Source organism: Mesoplodon densirostris, chromosome 6, assembly GCF_025265405.1.
Source record: "Mesoplodon densirostris isolate mMesDen1 chromosome 6, mMesDen1 primary haplotype, whole genome shotgun sequence".
NCBI lineage: Eukaryota > Metazoa > Chordata > Mammalia > Artiodactyla > Ziphiidae > Mesoplodon > Mesoplodon densirostris.
Window position 1 is genome coordinate 44,969,613 of NC_082666.1, and position 23,417 is coordinate 44,993,029.

The 23,417-nt window shown below is 44.2% G+C and overlaps 1 protein-coding gene across 1 annotated transcript in view; it reads left to right on the forward strand.

Annotated features, from left to right (window-relative positions):
• FRMD3 (FERM domain containing 3) overlaps positions 1-23,417 on the forward strand; it is a 309,241-nt gene that overhangs the window by 250,628 nt on the left and 35,196 nt on the right. The window contains exons 11-13 of the mRNA XM_060100743.1: positions 2,287-2,361; positions 2,676-2,744; positions 8,815-8,939. Of these exons, the coding sequence (XP_059956726.1) occupies positions 2,287-2,361; positions 2,676-2,744; positions 8,815-8,939 (269 nt within the window). The remainder of the gene's footprint in view (positions 1-2,286; positions 2,362-2,675; positions 2,745-8,814; positions 8,940-23,417) is intronic.

Below are 23,417 nucleotides of genomic sequence, written 5' to 3' on the forward strand. Positions count from 1 at the left end.
GTGTGGATGCAGTGGAGCACTGAGGCCACCAGCCAAGGGGCTGTTCTGGGTGTAAGGAGAAGACAGTGGCCTCCACATGGGACTTGGAAGGGCAGGAGCTGAGGCTGAACCGGTGAGAGATAGAGCCGCCCACTGCTCCCCAGAAGAGCCCCCTGTCACCGGAATTGCTGTGCTGTCCACACCCCTTTGAGCTTCTGGCATCTTCCATAAAATGGGCACAGAGTTGAGTCTGAATTCCAAAAACTGTAATTAAGACTCTTTTGGTGTGATGAATTGGGAGATCGGGATTGACATGTTATACACTGATGTGTATAAAATGGATGACTAATAAGAAAAAAAATTAAAAAGACAACAACAAAAACAAACAAACAAAAAGACTCTTAGTAATCTTTCTAGCAGGCTTCCTTGCCCCGAGGATCCTTAGGAACCTAGAACAATAACAGCAAAACAATAAAAAAGCAGAAGCTGCTTTAGAGTGTTTCTCCACCCTCCATCTCTGAGTACATGGAAGCAACAACCCTGCTGAGAAGATGGGGAGAGGCATCCGGTGACAGAAAATGTGTCAGGCCCATGGCTCTCTAGGGCTGAGGTTGGAGGTGGGGGGAGCAGACAGGCCCAGAGCAGGCACGTCCTCAGAGGACGAGGCACAGTGGATGCTGCCCCACATTAGCCAGGCTTGCTGGGCCATTTTCTCCTCTTGACTGGGTACGGTCTGTAACCTGGCTTTGGCCAGCAGCCTGTCCTAGGTGTCCAGACCCCCTCCGGGGTGTGGATCTCGTGTGCCCTGCTTGTCCTTAGGGCTCCCACATTGTCTTCTCTGGGCGCTGCCTTGACAGGAATCCCCTTCCCTGGGCTTGCGCCCCTCTTCCCTTGCCCATCTTGCTCTCTAGATTTATCCTTTGTAGCCAGGGCCCTTCTCTGTGGGTTCAGACCATTTGCAAGAGTGTTTCTGTGGCTTTCCATTGTTCTGACGACAAAGACCAAATCTTTAACAAAGTCAAGTCCTGCTACATTAGGGGGGAAAACATGTGAGCCAATGTGTGTAAAACAACCGTAATAACAGTACCGGGAAATGCATGTCAGATCATCTTCTTAGTTCTCCAGTGCTCAGGCTCAGAGCTTTTGCCTGCTGGGCTTTCTGCCTAGAACACTGCCACCACCCACCCTGTTAACACCTTCCCTCCCCTGGATCTCAGCTCAAAGGTCCCTTCCTCAGGGCACCTTCTGTGGCCCCCAGACCAGATCGGCACCACTTTCACCCCAACACTTTCGTTGTATCTTTTCCTTCATGCGTGCACCACAGCATGTAATTTACATCTGTTCACTAATTTATGGGGGTTTCTAGATGAATATCTAGGCCCTCCGGGCCTTACATTCCACAAATGCAAAGTCTGTGTCTTCCTGAGCTTAGCACAGGAATTAAGTGCCCTGTGCGCGGCTTCTGGGCAGTCCACGTTCTAGATTTTTTTTCAGAGTGTTTTTGTTTTGTTCTTATTTACGGGAAAGGCTCAGAGGTGCTGAATCAGTGCTTGGCTGGGCATCTATTCCTTGTGTATCTTAGTCATCGACCAACACAGGTTCTTCTTCTTTTTGGCCACGCAGCACAGCCTACGGGATGTAGTTCCCTGACCAGGGAACAACCCACGCCCGCTGCAGTGGAAGCACGGAGTCTTAACCACTGCACCACCAGGGAAGTCCCAGCGAGGGTTCTTTTAAAGGGCACTAGGTCGTGGTGACTTAACCCTTCTTAATACTCAGAAGCCAGTGATTGTTTCCATGGTGACATGGGCCTCTGGTGCCAACTCCTAGAAAATACACAGTAGGTGGGTTCTGTGTGACATGGTGAGTGACCTGCATCACCAGGAAGCTGTTTTCTGCCACAGCGCTGGTACAGGCAAGAAGGTCCGTCCAGCAAGGAACTTAATGATGCCCTGTGACCCTCTCCATATCGCTCAAGCAGAAACTGGGAAAGAATTCCACTGATCAGCAACATTACCTGGTCCTTTTTGCAGGTCATGATCCAGTAATAGATTACGAGACCAAATGTGTGGGTCATCAGCAGCATATAAAAGAAGGAAAAAAGATCGCATAGAAAAAATCAGATTGCAATACACATGGTGAAAGTAACTTTTGTTTCAGGTGTGTGTGTGCGTGCACGCGCGCTGAGTCATACAGTAAAATGTATTTCTTTCTTGGTGGTCAAAGATATCGATTACCACACTCTATGGCATGTTCTGCTTGGACTTTCCAGTGTCACTGCCATCTCTCCTCTGCTCTCTCTTACAGGTATGCAAAATCCAGTCAGATCAAGACTGTGTCAAGCAGCAAGATATTTTTTAAAGGAAGTAGATTTCGATATAGGTGGGTACCCATGCTTCCATTTCAATGATGAGGCTGGGTGGGGGCAGCTATTTGCATTGGAATATGGTACTTATAAATCAGTGCACTTTGGCCTATACCCGTTTGGGTCCTCCCTTTCCACTCCACTCATTCCTTATGCCCACAGGACCCCTTAAATTCTATAGTAATGTTCCCTCGTGGAGGAGGAGAAGGCACGGATTCCTAGAGCTGGGTCAGACCACTGTGAAGTAAAAAAAATACAAAAAAAGTGTGCACACCCCTCCCCTTCCACTCTGAGTGTCTGTGCACAGACACTGTGTTTCTGTCTTTTGCAGTGGCAAAGTTGCCAAAGAGGTGGTGGAGGCAAGCTCCAAAATCCAGAGGGAGCCTCCAGAGGTGCACAGGTGAGTGGGGTGGTCCCCAGGGCGCCGGGAGATTTCTGGGGTGGACAGAAGGATTTAAAGGCTGGCTTCACCAAATCCACTCTAACAAGAAGGAAAGTAAGGACACCAGCTGCCTGGCCCTATGCATTTACAGGCCCTGATTCCTGGCATGGCACTCTCGCCATCCCCCATATCTCACTCAGACAGATTTGGCTGGGCTCCATTCTGAGTTACTTGCGCTGTGTGGAGTCACTGCCCTGATTCAGCCTGGAGGGTCACGTGAACAAGCAGGAAGTGTGTGAGGCACGGGTGGCTGGGTTATCTACTGGCTGAGTCCATTGTCGTGTCCTCTTAGAACTGCTTTCTCTTCTGGCCTCTGTTGATCAGACGTAGCCAGTTCCCATTGGCCCAACTCCTTCTAGGCTATTTCACATGAGGGGGTGGGGTACTCATCTATCACTGGACCCTTTAGTCCCAAAAGCCACTTAGAGGAATGACGACCTTAGTCATTAGTGGGTCAAGGGTACGCTTGTACATTAACATGGCAATATATGTAATTCTTGGGAATTAAATATTCTCTTGATCATGTTGTACTGCTTACCACCACAGTTTACACAAATCATTGTACATCTTAAACTTCAAACATGCTAAATATCTAAAGCAGAACATTCTTATCCTGATGTTCCCCCTTCTGAAGGCAAGATCATCATAAGATATATTCTTTAGGAAGTTCCCACACAGTGGTGGGCACCGGTCCTTCCTTCCCCATCTTTGAACTTGGAGTCTTCCTATGCTCAGATATACCCAGTCTCCTCTATCTCCAAGGTGACCCAGTGAACTGGGTACCTCTCACCTTGTCCTTGGGGCTGTCAGGCAGGAGGAGGCCATAGTCTCTCAGAAGTGTAGCTAAGCCAGCCAGTGTGGGCATCCAGACAGTGGAGCAGCCCAGCGTGGGCTCCCACACAGGGGAGCAGGACTGCAGTCAGCACGGAATCTTGTGCAGATGTGTACAGAGAATAATTCATCCCTGGCTTTGGGTGACCCAGTGGAAAGCCGTCACATACAAGTCTGCAAAGCAGTCTCTCCTGCTTTGAGAAGCAGGAGAAAACTGTGGGCAAGGGAATTTGGAGCGCCTTGGCTGGGACACCTTGGTGCAATACCTGTGAAAGTCTTAGAGCTTACTACCTGTTGATGACAATAGTCATTTTTTAATAGTCTTTTTATAACCCTTCCTCTGCCTCAAATTGTGGTTACTCAGTGCAGCAGAAACAGAAAAGAAGAAATAATTGAACATATCATTTAAATGTTTCCAGCATCTTTGGTCTAGAATGACCTCAGAGATCACTCAGTTTAATGATTCTATTTTACAGATAAGGGAACTTGAGTCTCACAGAAGTTAAATGATTTATCTGAGGACATAAATATTTTGGTGGCAGAACTAAGCCTAGGACTCCAGCATCCTGCTCCTGAGTCCTATCCTCTTTTCTCTGTTGCACTGCCACCCTGAAAGCCTCTGCATTCTCCTAGAAGCTGGGGGGCAGACCTACCCCAGGGGCTCAGCTTGGTTTTATTCTTCCAGCTTGAAGCTTGAGTGTTTGATCTTAAAATAAAAAGAAATACTCGATTCTGGGGAGTCCCCTTGATGGCACAAACACAAAGTAGGAAAATGTTTTTAACAATATACTTTCAGAGAGACATATTCCAAATATGCAGAGCTTTCCAAAAGCCCATAGTTACCATCGATGGATGATGGTTAATGAGATCAGAGAAGAATTTTTAAAAATACTTCTCTTTGGGGCTTCCCTGATGGCGCAGTGGTTGAGAGTCCGCCTGCCAATGCAGGGAACACGGGTTCGTGCCCAGGTCCAGCAAGATCCCACATGCCACGGAGCGGCTGGGCCCGTGAGCCATGGCCGCTGAACCTGCGCGTCCGGAGCCTGTGCTCCGCAACAGGAGAGGCCACAACAGTGAGAGGCCCGCATACCGCAAAAAAAAAAAAAAAAAAAAACCTTCTCTTTTAAATTTATGATTGCACAATGTATGGGAATTAAGGCTTCCTAGGTCAAGGCTTCTCAAACTGTAGCTTGAACAAGGATCACCTGGGGATCCTATTAAAATCAGATCCTGATTCATGAATCTGGCATTTCTAATGCTCTCCCAGATGATGGCCAAGTGGCTAGTTCATGGTATGCACCTTGAATAGCCAGGCTCTAGATAACTGCTGGGGGAGGCGTTGAAGGGAGCAGATTGGCCCTAGTGAAAAGCTTTTCCTGGAGTGGACTGAACCACCAGAACAGATGGGAAATGAAGCATCCATCAATTTATAGTTTTTCTTTTCTGGAATTTTCTAAAATCTCCCAGGATATTACTGCAAACAAGGCTCTATAGGCCCGTTCGACACCGGTTCACATGTTCTTTCTTGCTCTTCCACTACCCGCCTTTACCTGTTTGTGAAAGCCTACTGAGTTCACATCCTCTGGATGCCTCTCTGGACCTCAGTTCTTTGGCAGTACCTCTCAAATCTCTGACATTACAAGGAAGAATTTGTTTAAAGTAATAATACAGAGTAAGCTCTGGGAGGACAAAGCTTGTGCCTATCTTGGTTATCTCCATCTTACCCATCAATTAACACAGTGCTTGGCTATAGTAGGAGGTCAGTAGATATTTGCTGAATGAATGTATGCACTAGGAGTGTGAGATGACAGCTTCACATCTGTAATTTTCTGAGACTTGAGATCTGTCCGTGGCGCTGCCCTGGGGACCTCGCCCTCCCAAGAGGCAACACTGTGGTCAGAGCCACAGGGATGTGTGCCACTTTCAGTAGCAACTTCTTGTTCCTTCCCAGTAGCTGGTTGCATGGTAGGAAATGTTTCTCTTAAACAATTATTGTATTTTCGAATTGTTTTGACTCCTTTGATGTGGCTGTCAAAAGTGAGAGTATAGTAATGAGCTGTCTTTATCTGGCAGTGCTCAGAGAGGCCTGCTAGTCGAGAATGGTGATGGTAAGGCTTCAGTTATCTTTCCTCTCACTTGAGATTCTCCTCGTCAAAGAATAGCCAGTTCATGGACTCCTACTCCTGCTGAGATGTGTGTGACACAGAGAAACACACACAGATTAAGAACACTGTCTTGGGGTTTTTCTTTTTTTCAAAAAGAGAAGAAGCTCACTCTCATGTTAGCTCATTGAACTTTGCTGATGACAGGATCCCCAAGTGAAACCCTATCGGCTGGCTACTTGGTGAGAATCACCTGCCCATTCCAAGGCCCAATGAGGCGGAGGGCTGTAGCTCTGAGAGTTCAGGGTCGGCTCTTTAAGCCTCCTGGGCATAAAGCCACCACCAAGGGATACCCAAAAACAGCACTTGTACCTGAAATGAGCACCCATCTAGGAGTCATGAATGGGTCTAATCTTGGCTGTGTTGCTATGTCTTGCGTAAGTCACTTAACTTCTCGGATCATCAGTTTGTTCATCTATAAAATGAGATTCTTATATCTTTCCCCGACTTCTAGGTTTTGTTATGGGCATTAAAATAAAGGGTATTAAAATTATAAAGTATCATAAAAATGTGAGGTGGTGATATTATTATTATCTCTCATCCAAAAATGGGAAGCTAGAATCTGACAGACGTGTTCACATTGAAGTCTCTTCAGATGGAGTTTTTACTCACAGGCCAGCAGCACTTCCTTTCATTCCAAGGAGTGGTTACAGTAACTCCACTAGCCTCGTATTTGTTGCTCGATTTTATGCCACCATTTCTTGAAGCCAGTCTTAGAATATACCTGCAGTTGCCGAAGGAAACCTTTCTACTCAGTAGAATCCTTAACGGCAGTTTCACTCGGAAACTGTTCTATGCCAGGAGTGCACGTGAGTGGGCTGCAAAGCAGGTCAGGCATTTTGGCCAAGTCGGCTGGTGCCTGGACCCCGAGAGCGGGGGAACACAGCATGGACCCTCACCTGACAGGGAGCAAAGGAGCCTCCATAAAGGCTCGCTAAGGGTCCCTCCCTGTTGTGATATACATAGTAATTTCTGGGGGAGGGGAACTGCTGCCAGTTCAGCTGGCATGGATGGTCAGAGATGGGTGATTCAGAGTTGGTTTGTGCAAGAATGGAAAATGAGCTTTTCAGAGATCAGAAAACTACATAGTCCACACAGACATGGCAACATGTGCTTTGCAGAACTATGATCACAGTCATAAAGGCCACAGGGCTAATGGAAATCCCATGAAAAACTCAAAAAAATGAGAGCCCTTCACAATAAAAGAAGTCATTGCTCATGGTGAATTTTAATCCCCCCTTGTTATTTCTTCCTTCCTTTCTTCCCCCTGCAAGGAATCCCCACCTCCACTTCTTTCCCTATAAACCCACCACGCGTGCCAGGACTTACCGCTGACATCACCTTCCCTGGGAGGTCTTTCCTGGCTCTCCCCTCACTCACAGCAGGATCACATGCCCCTCTCTGGTGCTCCCCTGGGACCTCGGCCGCCAGTCAGTCTCTTCCATGAGATGTGTGCTTTTCCAGCTGTGGCTGTAGCACATTAATGAGTCAGGAAGTGAAAATAGTGGTCAAGACCAGCACTTTAAATGAAATTAAATAGAATGGAAAGTAAAGCATAGTGGCTCACACATAGCAAGAGTTACTATTGTTGCATGAAACATTCTCTTTAGCTGTGTGTGCACTTGCGGGTGTGTGTGTGTGTGTACAGAGATATGATATCAAATGTAGTTTTTAATGTAAGTCTTGGTCAAAAAAGTTTGAAAGTCATGGCTCTAGAGAGTAAGTTATCTAAGGTGAGGACCATGATTTCCCAGAACAATACATACATACCAGCTGCAAAATAAATGGTTGTAGAATGAAATAATGAAGAAAAGAACTCCATGGTTAAGAAAGTCCTTATAAATTTCATTTCCAGTCAGTGGCAGCTGGGCGGAGGGGGGGTGGCTTTTAACTCTAGATGCTAACAGCTTCTTCCCTGTCCAGCTCCTATGCCCAACAGAAATGCCTGGGCTGTAAGGCAGTCCCATCAACTGGCCTGGAGAACACCTGTGACAGCCTGAAATGGCAACTTAATGCCAAGTTTACTTCAGTTTCAAACTGAACACCCCTTAACAAGATGCCAAGGGAGGTGCTATAAGGCACATGAGAATGGATAGGTCAGTCTCTGCCCTTAAGTTGCTTTATCAAGGTGGGGCTGAGTAGTACCCCAATAATTACAGGGCGACAAAGGTGACAAATGTGATGAGTTGTGAAAGAAGGGACAGTAGTGTGAGAAGGAAGGGGGAGAGGGAGTTCATTGTGAAGGCAATCCAGGAGGGCTTCAAGAAGAAGGAGACATTTGACATCATCTTTGAAGGATGGGTTGGTTTGGGTTTTGACAGGAGACCTGGGGATGGGAAGGGTGCTGAAACACCCACCAGAGGTACCCCACATCCCTGTCTGTCAGGGCAGACAGTGTAAATGGGCTTCCTGGCTATCAGCCAGTAGCCTTGACGAGACACCTTTCCTTGCCATCTACTGCCCATTGAGCTACTGACATACATGTGCTCCTTTCAAAAGGAGAAAGTGGAGCTGGGTTCTGTGTTTGGTTCGTGAGTGGGGTGTGAATTTGAATGGGAATATTAAGCATTGATATTAAATGTTGGACATCCAGCTCATGGCTATAGAAAGCCTGTACCATCTGCCTGGCAGAGTTTTTTTTGTTTTTGTGTTTGTTTGGTGGTTGTTAAATTACTTTGAGCCATGCCCTTCATTCACTTTTCTGCATATGTAGTTCAGTGATACCTGCCTCTTGTGTATCTTTGTTGCCCATGTCTTTTCTCAATGCCTTGTCACATAGCATGTCCAAGTCTGATGACATGTGGGGAAATACGTTTTCTTTCACTGTGTTGCATTAGAACACATGGACATTATACCACATATCAAGACCTTAAGGATAGCAAGGGCTGTGTGTCTTAAGTGCTATGTCATCTTTACCACTGGCCTGATGCACTGTGTGAGTCTAGGGGCAGTTCCCAGCTCGGGTAGCCAACTGAGATGGAAGGGCCGGTGTTCCCAGTTGAAACCAGTTCCCTCTGGCTTGTGTCTGTTTTCAGAACCAACATTAGTCAGAGCCGCAGTTCCCACTCCTTGAACAAACAACTCATCATTAACATGGAGCCCCTGCAGCCCCTGCGGCCGTCCCCCAGCGAGCAGGAAGAGGAACTTCCACTGGGTGAGGGTAAGTACACTTCCTTCCAGAGCCTGGCATTGCAGGCTTACTCTGGGGGAATGAGGGAGGCACCAACCCTGGGTACCTTGGGTAATGGGTTGGGGTAGGCGTCAGAGTGAGTCATAAACTGTGTTTTTAGTAAATAAACTCTTCAGAGCTGGAAGACTGCATTATATTGAGAGTTCTATCAGTTTCTCCTAGAGAGAGTCCACTGGTACAAAGCGTTCCTAAAATTACAAGTTAAAGCAATAGTGGTGTTAGACCCATACTATCCAATATGATAGCCATTAGCCATGTGTAGCTATTTAAAATTAATTTTAAGTTAATTAAAATTAAAAATTCAGCTCCTCAGCCACATTAGCTAGATTTCCAATGCTCAACAGCCACATGTGGCTAATGGCTACCATCTTGGACAGCTCAGACCAAGAACATTCCCATCATTACAGAAAACTCTATTAGAAGGTGATGTTTTTGACTATAATCACAATTAAATTAGTGGTTGTAACGAATTCTCCACAAATATCTCTACACTGGTCATCCCCTTGCTGCCTCACTATTTCTGTGTCCCTTAATAAGAATTCCCTTTTCCACAGGGCCTTGTCTGACAGTTTTGATACAAGCTAAAATATATATGGTCCATTTCAGCCCCAAAGTTGTTATATTTGTAAAGGCTATAATATGTGTGCTTCTAGGCTTCTTTCTTTGCCTTTAAGGGCTTTACTTCAGGGAAGAATCTTACCACACTGCTTACCGCATACACCTGGTGAGGCAAATATCACTCTCATTAATTTCAAAGTAAATTTTTAAAAATTCACATAAAATAAAATTATTGGAAACTTGAACCCAGACATAACATGCTTTCCTTAAATTTATGTGATTTTAGTTTCATCATTTAAAATCTGGGTACTGGGCAGTTTCAAGAAGGCGGGTCACTGTGCCCCCGAGAGATCACCTTTACCTGCAGCTTTAAGTCAAGAATCCCTTCCATAGGGGAAAACTCTTCAGCCCATAATAAGAATATGGCTTGGGATGCAAATATCCTTGGGAGAGGTCGTAGCAGCTGATTCACACTGAAGCATAAGGGGTTTTAGTAAATCTTTCCCTGAAAGGAAACTTTAATGGTTGGAAGGAGGACTGGGCAATGGGATGCCATAACTTTCATGGGTGGAAGGAAAATGTGCCAGATACGAAGGATGGGGTCTCAGGAGACACCTTTATCCCCAGCTCAGCCACAGGATGATGATAACCAGAATGATCTTGTTATAATCGCCTTTATGCTCTGTCTCAACAACCAACTCCGTAAGCTCCATGCTAAATTACATTTCTTAGCCCAGGGGTCCCTGGGTCCATGTTGCTTGTCTACAGTTTTCAGCACCTTCTCTGTTTTTCTATGTTCCTCAAAGTGCAATGAAAGCAGCTTTTGTTTCTGATCACTAGTGCTTTTCTGGGCTTCCTCCCATATGTCTGGAAGTTGGTTTGAGTGGAAATCATTTTTTCTGGAGGTCAGGATTAACCCCAGTTTGAATGAAGGAGGATATGGCTAATGGAGAAGAGGAAGGGAAAATAGATAACCCAAGCTTAGGATTGTGACTTTGCCTTGTCTGCAGAGATGGAAGCCTAGATGGGAATAAAGCTCGGAAGACCAGTTACCATGGGGAATATGGAAGCCAGGCCACTGATGCCTTGTGAGCACCCTAGATGTGAAGGGGAGCCTGGGCAAGCTTTCCCTGGACAAGCTTTCCCCGGACCCTTCATTCCATTCAATTAAAAGAAACTTCTGTTTTGCTCCATTTTCTATAATGAGGTTCCATTTCTAAATACTAACCTTGTCATTAACATGACAACTGTGTGGACAAGAGACTTATGCATTATAATTAACTGCAATAAAAATTAAAATGTCCATAATATATGATAGGAATCCATGAGCTACATTTTCAATTTTTCCAGTTATTTAAAATATGAATCTTTAATTCTTTCACCAGCTGTAAAGTCAAACTGATAGGTTTCTCTGTTTAAATGTCCAAAATAGCTCTATAACTATCTAATAAAATTCTCTTTTCTAGGAGAACTGTCCCCTTATGGAACATCTTTTGGGTTTTGAAACTCAGGCAAATCATAGCAACTTGCAGGATATAGAATCAATTTAAAAGGAAGAGAAGTAGAAACGACAGTATTGTTAAATGCCCGGTATATAGAAGGAACTTCCCAGTCTAGAAAAGAGAGCAGAATCTTCTTAGGTATCGTGAAATTCAAAGTTATGATTCCCACAGTCAACATAGCTATGTTCTTGATACCCTTATATCTCAGTTACTATTTTAGAGTCAGATTCTGCTTCATGTGTCTTGTCTTTGAGTATCAGTTAAGGGGATTTAAACATTCTATAGGGATAAATAGATTATTTAATAGATCTATATGTCTCTGATATATGAAGAGAAGAGAGGCAGAGAATACAGCTTTCAACAAAGATGTCTCCACTTTTGTGGATGGGCAGATGCAGTGTGATGAATTTGATTTCACCCTTGTATTTTGATATTGCAACTTTTTATGTCTGAGCAAGAGCCAAATTGAAGAAATTAGAATTTCACTCCTTCCTTAATACAACAGCTCTGACAAAGATGTGGTATACAACTAAGTAGACCATACTTAGCTGTGAAAGTTGCTGTGGCCCTATGAAGATGAAGATACTCTCTTTTCCCTGGAGACTCACAGCCTGTTGGGGAGACAGCAGTGGGATCACAGAGGTGAAGAGTAGGTTCTACCTCTGCTGATTGGGTTGCATACTCACTTTTCTTTGTGCCTCACGAGATATTAGTGCCTCAAGCTGCCTGGAGAGCCTCTTGTTCCCTTTCAGTCTTATCAGAGTATATGGCATAAAGTTGAGGGCACAGGAATCAATGGATGAGACTGACAGGCAGAGGGAGTTGTGGGTGGTCTAGTCAACTTGCATTGGATGCTCGTGTGGCTTCCAGGGAAGAGGGGGCGGGGGAAGAATGAAAGGTGAGGCAGAAAGTTAGGGAAGGACCAGATGGTGATGGGCCTCACCCAAATTGCTGAAGAGTTTAGACTTTAACCCAAGGGCAGTTGGGAGGCACTGGAGGATTTCAAGCATGGACCTGATTGGAATTGTGTTTTGTATCTTTTGTGTGTGTGCAGAGGACAGATTAGAGATGGGTATGGCTAGGGCAGTTTTTCAATCTCAGCACTATTGACCATTGAGCTGGATATTTCTTTGTCGGGGGCTGGCTTGTGCTTTGTAGGATATTTAGCAGCATCCCTGGCTTCTATCGAGTAGTACCCAACCAGTCTGCAACCAAAAATGTCTCCAGGTATTGCCAGATGCCCTTGGGAACAAAACAACTGCCTGAGAATTACTGTGTTGGAAGCACAGAGACCCCACAAGAGCCACTGCAATAGCCCAGAGACTAGATTAAACGAGGGTTGAGCTGAGGCAGAAGGTGGGATGGGGAGAAGGCAGTGGGCTCTAGCTAGTAAGCAGCAGAGTTGTTGACACACGTAAGATGCCTGTGGATTCCTGTCCAGGTGCTGCCCTTGTCTCCAAGAACTTGAGAGGGAAAAGACCTTAACCTCTTTGGAAATGAGACTGTTCTGAGACACAGGAATGTTCAAGTGACATGTCAACATCAGAGAGGCGATGGCAAAAATGATTTCATTTAGATATTGGACCCTTTGGAAGAGTTAGGTACTTCACTGAGCTTCAGACACAGAGTGGAGGAGACTCAGACATCTCTGCTTACCTTTGATGTCATTATTCCTCATCTCTATACAGTGGCTCCGATTCTTGTTTGCGGGATTCAAATCACACATTTTGAAATTGGATCCATAAACAAGTGAAGATTGGCAGTCTGAGCCCTGTTAAGAGAGTTCTCTGATTAGGAATTATTAAAAAATCAGATTGGGAGAAGAAAGAAGGACCTTAACCCTGACCCTTAGAGGCACCGTCTCCTGGAGGTCATGGGAAGGTCCTGGTGCCTTGTGTCGCATGGGTGCCATGGTGGTGACATCTCTGCTGCTGTCATGACTCTCGGTGGTCCTGACCACCCATTTGTCTGACAGTCTCTTTCTGTTCTTCCTGGAACTTCAAGATTCTCAAAGACAGCTGGAGAGAGCACGATTGCCCAGATGAGCTCAGGGGCGTTCTGGGAGAGAACGCGTAACCCCGTTGACCTAAACGACAGCTGGAGGATTATCTCTGAGGTTGGCTGTGTCTGTAGAGAAAAAACAAAATCAGTTCCTAGGCAGCAGTAAGCAATGAGAAAGTTTTCAATGTTACCCCAAAGTTGCTCAGCTACAGGATCCGAGTAAGTTAGTGCTGTGGAAAGCTTTAGATGTGAATAGCAAACCATTTGAAAAGTGCCACTTAGAGTTTATAAAAATTTCCAGAAAAGAAAAAATTGAGAGTGGGAATTGTTCTGGGTGAAAATGACATTTTCAGGAGTGATTAATCTGAATAAATTCACATGCAAAATGGAGTAGGGTTCCCACAGTGTATACAGCAAAATGCTTGCATGTTTTATTAGTAGAGTATATTTTTCGTTAAGGAAAAAAGATTATGGTAGAGAAGGGGAATGGAATGAATCACGTGAGACTTGGTAGCTGGCAATTACCAACGCCCAGCGAAGGTCACTCTTGTCCACCAGAGTGATGGTATGAGCTGGCATGATTAAACAGGCAGGAAACCATGCTTTCTTCTCCTTGGTAGACACAACTAAATAAGAGTTGAAAACATTTGACACCCTCCTGCTGGCAAAACAAAAGCACAATGGAGACACCAAAATTTCCATAAAGGAATGTCTTGGGGATGGCAGTGTGATTGGTTAGAGGGTGGCTTAAAGCTGCATTTGCATACGATTGAGAAAATGTCTATATCAATGAATAGATGGGAATTAAGTAGGGCAGTAAAACTAACTCTCCCGAGCCACACTTTTGCACTGTCCCTGTAAGTGTGTATGTGTGTGTTTGTGTGTGTGCATGTGTATGCGAGTGCATGTGTGTGTCATGGATGTGGCTCTGTGTGGGGTGGGTAGGGGGCAGTGGGGGTGTTTTAAGGGTCATTTACAGTGTCCGGCTCTAACCATAGGTGACTTAAGTTGGTGTCATTGAAATTCTAGAAAGTCTGTATGTGAACCTGTGAAGGCATTTTGAGCATATAAAAAGCGTATAGTTATCCGTCAAGCATGCCACACTTGTGACCCCACCCTGCTCCATCCTAACACTTAACAGGTGACCCGCGGGGCCAACTGTGGTCTCCATGTGCAGGTTTTTCTGCACCATAGCAGGCAGAGCCTTTCATACCCTACACAGTTGTTCCAATCCCATCACTGTTGGAATCTCTAACAGCCCACGGCTGCCATGGTTACACTGACTCCAGTAAGTCTGGTCTCCTCCCTGGTTATCTGATATGAAAATTTTTCTCCCTCTTTTCTTCCTTTGTAGAGTTCCATGGCCAGGGCTCAAACAGATTTACCCTCTTCTCAGGGTGTCAGAGTCTCTCTTCCATGCCATTGTCCCCCATGTGCCAAGTAATTTCTTCCTTTTGGCTTAGGATATGTGAGGATATGCATTGGGAGTGACGCACTGGTCTTTTTGAAATTTCTTTTATGTTATGTTTCATCAAACAGTAGGAGCTGTTTCTAAATCCTGTGGGACCACCTTTCCCCTGTGGTTACTGCTACCTGGTGACAGCAGACCGTTAGCACCAGCTCTAATTACTCGTGTCCCTGCCATTGGGTTTGGGGTGGCTATTTGTTTGTATTTTCTCATTATAAAACTAATTTATCATCTTCTAGAAAATCTAGAAAGAATAAAAAAGCATAAACAAGGAGAAAAAGACCACCTTCCAGATTGTCCTACCTGCTGGAGTCAGTCGATGTTAATGTGTTAATAATTTTTGTCCCTACGTGCTTGCTTTAAGGCCATTTCCATCATCCTGTGTGTAAAATTTTTTAAAATTCCTGCTTTGTTTGCTTAATGTTGAAAACGTGAGTGCATGAAAACATATGATAAATTGAACTATAGGTCAAACCATGAATTGGGAGCATATTTAATGCAAATGTGGACAAATGGGTTAATATCCTGAATTAGAAAGAACTCACACAAAGTGCTGTTTTAAGCATCTTTTTGGCATTGCTCAGGTTTGGGCTCTCCCAAATTTTCCATTTAATGGCACCCTCAGTCTCCCACTGCTGATAGGCATACAGCAGCCGAACCTGCTTCCACAGGGCTAGGAGCCTCCGCAGAGCAGAGGCCAGCTTCTGGTTTTATTTATACCTGCAGTATCGTATTAGCAGAGCCAGAATTCAGAATTCTTTATCACATCTATTGAAGTCGGGAAGTTTGGATCGGCAACTCCTCTAGGGTAGGAGATGCCAAGAGCAACTTAGGGAAAGAGATAAAGGCCTCCTGAGTGAGCTCTGCAAATTCATATTTGCAAGCTCTTCAAAGCTTTCACCTTCCCCTTTGGTGCTTTTCTTTGGAGTTGGTGTCATCTTTGGAACTTTGGTTTCTGGTATTTACTGATGACTTAACGTACTTGAAAGAGAGCTTTGTAATTTGAAGCATTTACACTGCTGGAAGGAAACTAAATGCCTTGTTCCTGATGCAAGTTAAGTGTTTTTATCTTACAAGGATTTTGTACTTGACATCATACGATGCCAACATGTGCATCATTTCAGTTCTGTAGTTGGCTAAATGCGATAAATTGTTCATTTTAAGAAATATCGTATTCCTCAGCATAAACACTGCAGTGCTTTGGGTAGCTGCTCTGTTTCTGCATTAATGCCTTGCACCAGTGGGGAAACACAAACTCTGGTCTCAGATCATCCACCTTTGGGAGCATCATATTCCTTGTCTCTGAGACAAGAAGATAGGACTTGAGCACCACTCAAACGCTTTCTAGCTCTCAATTCTTCAGTTCTTTTGCTTAATGTCAAGGTCAGATTCCAGAACTATGGTTTGAGGTCTTTCACAATAAGTATGCAAACCTGGGGACAGGAATATTTTTCATAGCTTTTGGGGGTTAGAGGGAATGTTAAGGATGTTCTAGCACAAGGGTTGGCAAACTGGCCGGTGGCCCACTGCCTCTTTTTTTTTTCTGGCCCAAGAGCTAATGGTTACATTTTAAATGATTATATAAGTACCTACATAGTATCCTTGATTTTACCTCTTGGCCCACAAAGCCTCAAATGTACTATCTGGGCCTTTAGAGAGAATGTTTGCTGATCCATGATGTAGCACACCCCCTCTGGATTCTACAAATGAGAAAGCTCAGAGAGAGGAGACTGTTTGCCCAGAGTCACGGAGCTGGGTGAGTACTGGGGTTGGGATCTGGTCCTGTTTGTCAAATTCCTGGCCCAGGTATCTTAGACGACATGAAATACATCTAAAACAGCTCAACTTCTTGCGAAAACAGAACCATTAACTACGGAACTACAGTTTTCAGTGACAACAAATGAATTATCAAAAGAGACATCTTATCCTATATAAACGATATATAGGATGTGATTCAGTGTGATTCATTGAGAGGAGCTGCTGCATATTCGGGGCCGGGTTTGAGTGTTTGGCCTTCAGTCACAGCCTGCCAGGACCCTGTGACTCCTCAGAGACATCCAGCCCACCAGGAGCATCACCTTCCCTGGGCACCAGTGGTGGTGAGGCTGTGGACGCATGTGCCACACCAAACAGAATTCCTAGTAGACCCAGGTTGCAGGGCAAACAGCCTTCAAGTAGGAAGGCTCTCTCCCCTCTGGGAATCATGTTCTCATTTTAAAGCTGAATTTGTTAAATAAGGAATGGCTCACTCTGGGCCTAGTTCTAATTACTCATAATCTGTATTGAGAATCTTTGTCTTATTAGTGTGAACAACTCAGTTCTGAGCTTCCCAAATCACTGCTCCAGCTCAGGTTGGCACTTGGCTGCCACACCTGAGTATTAATGATCAGTTGCTTTAAAGGATTCAGCTGGGGTAAAAAAAAAAAAAAAAAAAAGTCAGTCAAGTGTCCCATGAAGTAATCTGATCACGGTCCTTGAGGGTTAGGATGTGAGCCAGGCGAGAGTGTCAGCATATAAGCAGCTGTGACAGCCGGAGTGTGATCTGTGACAGGGAAGACATTCTTCTTTGGCCCTTGGACAAGAAAACACTCCCACCACATCCCTAAGAAACCGCAGGAGAGGAAAAGTGAAGATATTGCTAAACCATTGTCATTAGAAAGCAGAGGCTATCATTTTCTGGATTCCATAGTCAGCATGGGGTCCTATTTTGTACTGTTTCAGTCAGCATGGGGTCCTATTTTCTACTGTTTCTGTTAGTGGGTTGGTAGTGAGTGTTAAGTAAATGTTCTTTGTGATACCCAGGCTTACATTGAGGCAGGGGCTCACAGAATCTCCCTTTCTCCCACCTCTTTTGTTAAGACCCTGTGCCAATTATGTGAAAGAAAGTGTTGGGCGGTGTAGGCTAGTTCCACTCTTTTAGGGAGGTATCTCGGGCAGTACGGGCAGGGTTCAGAAAAGAGGTTCTGGTCAGTTGGCACAAGGCTGGATGTTGGGTGTGTCCACTGGGGCGCATGTCCAATGCCATCTGCAGAGTGGTGCAGCTTTTCTCTTGGTTTGGCTGATGGAGAATTGGAGGCCCTAAAGCCATGACTTCCAGACCTTGGATTTATACAATGGCCCCCTGGGGGTGGAGAAACTAACTATCCAGACTTCTATTGGGATTTTACTTTTATCACCTCCTCAAAAAATTTCTATTGCATAGGTTTTATAATGGATATAATATATCAAGAGAACTGTACATGTATCCAATTTATAAATAAATACTCATTTTTTCATAAGTATGAACAAACATGTTTCCCCCCAAAAAAGGTTTGGATATAGCTGCTCTAGATCTTACCGATGAGTACACCAAGAAGAAAAGGCAGGGCATGTTTTTGAAACTCTCAAATCCCTGTTCATGCCAAACCTCCAGATTCCTAAAATAGATGTGCGATCTATCTGCTCTAGTTACGGTGGTGACATGCCATTTTACATGCTTTTGGTCTTTCATGCTGGTAAACCAGGGTGAGTCATCCAAGCACAGTCTAGACCTTCGCTAAGCTATTTGGTAGGTGCTGTGTCACTCTCACTGAAGTGTTCTGTGGTGGCCCCGAGTCCCTGATTTACATGAATGCTGGACTCTCTTCTTGTTGTTGTTATTGTTATTGTTGCAAAAATCCTTCAAATTCTTTTTTTAAATTTATTTTATTGAAGTATAGTTGATTTACAATGTTGTTAATTTCTGCTGTACAGCAAGTTGATTCAGTTATACACATACATACATTCTTTTTCATATTCCTTTCCATTATGGTTTATCACAGGATATTGAGTATAGTTCCCAGTGCTATACAATAGGACCTTGTTGTTTATCCATCCTATATATAATAGTTTGCATCTGCTAATCCCAAACTCCCAGGCCATCTCTCCCCCACCCCACTCCCCCTTGGCAACCACAAGTCTGTTCTCTATGTCTGTGAGTCTGTTTCTGATTTGTAGATAAGTTCATTTGTGTCATAGTTTAGATTCCACATATAAGTGATATCATATGGTATTTGTTTTTCTTTGTCTGACTTACTTCACTTAGTATATTAATCTCTAGGTCCATCCATGTTGCTGCAAATGGCCTTATTTCATTCTATTTTTATGGCTGAGTAGTATTCCATTGTATATATGTACTACATCTTCTTTATCCATTCACCTGTCGGTGGACATTTAGGTTGTTTCCATGTCTCGGCAATTGTGAATAGTGCTGCTATGAACACAGGGGTGCATGCATCTTTTCAAATTATAGTTTTGTCCGGATATATGCCCAGGAGTGAGATGGACTCTACTTCCTGAGTGTACACAGGACACAACCTTAGTGGGGATCCTCTGGTGGTGGGAAGAGCATTGAATAGAGACTGAGAGGGCTGGGGTTCATTCATTCACTTGATATTACTTCTTCTCTGGTACGTGCTGGACACTGGCAGTACCTGGATCTTATTTCCTCTTTTATAAAACAAGGTGAGATGGTTTCTAAGTTTCCTCCACACTCTGACTGTCCTTTAGTAATTCTTCCCCATATTCCTGCTGTTCTTAATTACGTGCTTTTGGATCACTCATCATTACCTGCAAAAACAAAAGGTATAAACATCTTCTTTTTAAATGTGGTTAATGAAACAGTAAGCATGTGGCACAATGATCTATAAAAGCAGGGTTACATTTTTTCCTTTATTTTTTGTAAGTTGCAAACTTGCAGCATAAAATTGAAAATTAATAGCAGCTAGCTTAAAAGGGAATGTAAAATGAACACTTCCTCACTTAAAAGAGCCCTCACCTCCTTTAATGTCTCCTCTTAGAAGAGAAGTCCTATTTGGGAGCTTTTTAGTCCCCCAGTCTCCACTTCAGCATTAAAAAAAATGTGAAAATGGGCAGATGGTCTCACTGAAAGAAAAATAAATAGGGTTTTCAGGATGACCCATGTGATAATCTGAACACAGACTGGATTTTGCCATTAAAGGAAGGAGTATCCATACTGGAAAAAAGAGAGCAGCCCTTGTGATCTATGGCTTGTCAGTCTCTGCCTGAGCCCCTCTGCAGCTGCACCATTTGGCCCCTAAATAGAGGCTTAGCCCCACCCCCGACTCCAGGGCCAATCCTACCTTGCTCTAGGAGGGAATGAATAAGCTGAAGCCCAGCCTCTTGGCTCAGGCTGTGAGTCCTGCTCTCTCTATTGCTCTGCCCCGTCTTCTCCTGGTCCGCATGCCAGGCTTGCTCCCTTCCTGAGTCTCTGCCCTGGTGGTTCCCCTGGTACTCCACTCCTCCAGGACCTTGAAGGCCCCTCTCCCTGGGGCTAGGCCATACTCTGCTGCTTGACAGCCTGCATGGTGCTCCCTTCCTGTCTTGTGTTTCTCAGGGCCATGTTCTGTTCCTTCTCAGAGCAGACTCTTTCCCAGCACTGGCCCCATCTTAAGTAGAGGGGTCTGATCTTAAATGCCCATCTTCTCTGGTTAAACTTCTCTCACTGCCCAGTGGTGTCATGGGGACAAATACATCAGCAAAATCCTTTTCACTTTAACCTTTCAAATATACCCCAGAATCATTGCCACTGCACCACTCCAGCTGCAGCCACTCTTGTCTCCCTCGAGAGATAACAGTATCTCTGCTTCTACACTGCCCACCTCCCCCGACCCCTGTTTTCCACACAGCAGCCAGGGTGATCATTTATAAGTGGAACTTGGATCTAGTTAGGTTCAAATCTAAGCTCCTCACTCTGGCCTATGAGGCCCTGTGAACTTGACCCCCACCCACCCTTAGACCACTTCCTACTGCTTTCCTCTTGAATCTCTGTGTTCCTACCACATTGGTCTTCTGACCTTGTTGCCACCACAGGGCCTTTGCACAGCTGATTTATCTACCTAGAAGGGCCCTTCCTCTGATCTGTGCATGACTGACTGTTACTTTTTTTTTCTTTCTTTCTTTCTTTTTTTGTTTTTAACATCTTTATTGGAGTATAATTGCTTTTGGCTGTTTCTTTAAGTCTTAGCTCAAATTTCAGCTTCCTGGAAACCCTGAGTACCCAATTCTGAGTAATTCTCCAAACCTAGCCATTTGTTCTCTCTTGTGCCACCACCCCGTTTGATTTTTGTCAGAGTGTTTAGCACTACCCAGCACTTTCTAATTTACTTAGTTGTCCTCTTGTTTGTTGACTGTCTCCCTCAACTAAAATGTCAGCTCCACGACAGCAAAAACTTTGCCTGCCCCACCCCGACATTGTCCCTACCACTTAGAGATGTTCTGACACACAGTAGGAGCTAAATTAATGTTTGTCAAATTAGTGAACAAATGAATGAATGAGTTCTAAATGCAGCCAGGACAGCCTTTGTTTATGTAAAAGAAAGCATATAAGGAGAATATTCTCCTGGGATTAGGGTTTGCCAGAAGCCAAACTTGTTCTGTTTTATTTTGTTTTTGTTTTGAATCTGAAATCAAAAGCTATAATATACATAGTCATTGTAGAAAATTTGGAAAATACAGAAACCACAAATCCAGACTTTTAAAAGCACCTGCAATCTCCTGTGTTCAAACTGTGGTATGAATGTGTATAATCCATTCTATATATTTTTAACAAATATTGGACTACACTAGAGATACTATTTTGTAATCTGCTTTTTCACTTATCAATATAACATGAACATTTGTCTATGCATTAAATATTCCTCCACTATTTTAATTTTAATGGACATACATTATTCGATCACATAAATAGACAAAAATATCTTTCACCCCCTCCATCTCCTACCTAAATTATATATATATATATGAATGTCTCTTATGTAGCTACAGAATTTAGTATAACTGTTTTTTAAAATCTTTGATAATTTGAAATGCAAAACTAGAGTCGTTGGACACTTTTCTTGCATTTCTTGCCATTTGTGTTTCTCTTTTGAGCACACAACTAGAATGTGAGAAAGAGAGGCCCTTGGCTGGTGTGCTGGGTGAAGGATCGGGTCCTGCTGCCTCTAGTTTCTTGGTTACCTAGCAGCAACACAAGGAGCCCATAGTTCCAGAAGAGCCTGTTTTTTTCAACAGGGAGACACAGATGCCTGTTTCTTAATACCATCTGCAGAGCTGTTGGGAAATATGGAAAAAAATTGGAGCTCCATTTATTGATGCAGCCCAATTCAATTTCCTTTACTCAGAGAAAAATGGTTCATCTGTAATGGCGACTTGTGCCTGGAGGGAGTGAAATAATACAGCAGAAGTGATGAGAAAACAAATTCATCCTGTACAGAGACAAAGGAAATAGATTCTTGGTTGAGAGTTCTAAGCAGACGACAGGAGGCTGTTCTCACTGGAGCCAGTAAGGACAGCGTTGTCACCCATTATTCTTACAGAAAAACCTCTGGGCACTGACATCTGACAACACCGCACTGTGAATAGATTACCTTGATATATCTAAGTTATGGAACATCAGGCAAAGTTCAAGTCCTAGGTTTGACCAGGATAGAGGAAAAACCCTTTGTTTATATGGAGGGAATAATCTGAATTATAGATCATCTTAGTCAGAGAGAGATGGCTTAAATTCTTGTCCAAGGAAATTCCTCATGCATGTTTTTGAAGAATGCAATATAGTTGTGAAATTCGTGGTCCCTGTCCAACATCTGTGGGAGATTTTCACCTGGTTTCATGTATGGACAGCTGTGGAAGTTTTCCCTTCATGTTACCATCACCGCTATAGAGGGGTATCTGTAGGTATTCAGGCCCTATCTTTATTCACAGGGTTTTAAGAGCACCATGCGCCAGTGAATAAGAGTGTCTCCTATAGTAGATAAATCAGAGAGGGAATGGACAGTTCTGCATCTGCACAGTCTGTGGGTGGTTTGTTGGGTGATGACTCCCATAGGCTCCTTGGTGCTGTCAATGGATGGTACATGATCCTTGGAGACTGGGGTCTCTTATTTTACACTCTCGTCTACTTGTAACCCCTTCAATTTTCCTTTTACTCAGAATTCTGTTGTGCAGTCTGCAGGTTGAGGAGGTCTTTCTGTCTTCGAGAATGGTGTGTGAGATTAATGGCTAAGTATTTGTGGTCGTTGTTTTATTGTTGGGTAGGTTAGGTTTGCTCTCTGGGCTGAGGATCAAGAAAAGGCTTCCAGGACTTTTGTGAGCATGGGTGAATTAATCAATTAACATTTTAAAACATTGCCTTACCATGGCTGGAAGACAGTAAAGCTTGCTCTTCATTGGTGTTTGGAAATGGAGAGACCACTGAACTTGGAATAAGGAGACAGGATTCTAGGTGTTCTAGTGTTTTCACTGACGAGGGTGACCTTGACCTCCTCTCTGTTCCTCTTGGATTAGCTTCCTTGTATTAGAGCTCAGCCTCACACTGCCACCCTATACTCTCAGCTGCTTATTGGCCACCTCCACTAACGCCACACAACAGCTCACAGCTCACAGCTCACACATCAAACTTAATGGGTTTACGACTACACTCGTGTTCTCATCCTTCCCCAAATCCCAGTCTCCAAACTGCTCCTGCTCTGACTTGGTTAATGACAGTACCATCCACGAAGTTACCCCAACCAGAGAGACCTGGAGGCCATACTTGCCTTGATACCCCTCCCAGGCTCCACGTCCACTCGGCCACCACCGTCAAGTCCATCCCAGAAGTAACTCTGACATCTGCCCCGGCTCTTCAGCCTGCCGCTACAGCTTCATTTCAGGTCCCCTCTTCTCTTTCTGGGGACACTGTAGTATCTTCCTTATTGATCTCCCTATAACCCATCCTGTAAACTCCTGCTAGAGCAATCACCCTTATTTGAAGTAGTTTCTAGAACCTCCTCATTGACTGTGGAGTAGAGTCCAGCCCCAAAAGGTGTTCATGGCTCCTCACAATCTGGTCCACGCTCACCTCTCCAGCCTTATTTCCCTCCTTTGGTCCTGCTCAACCCTCTC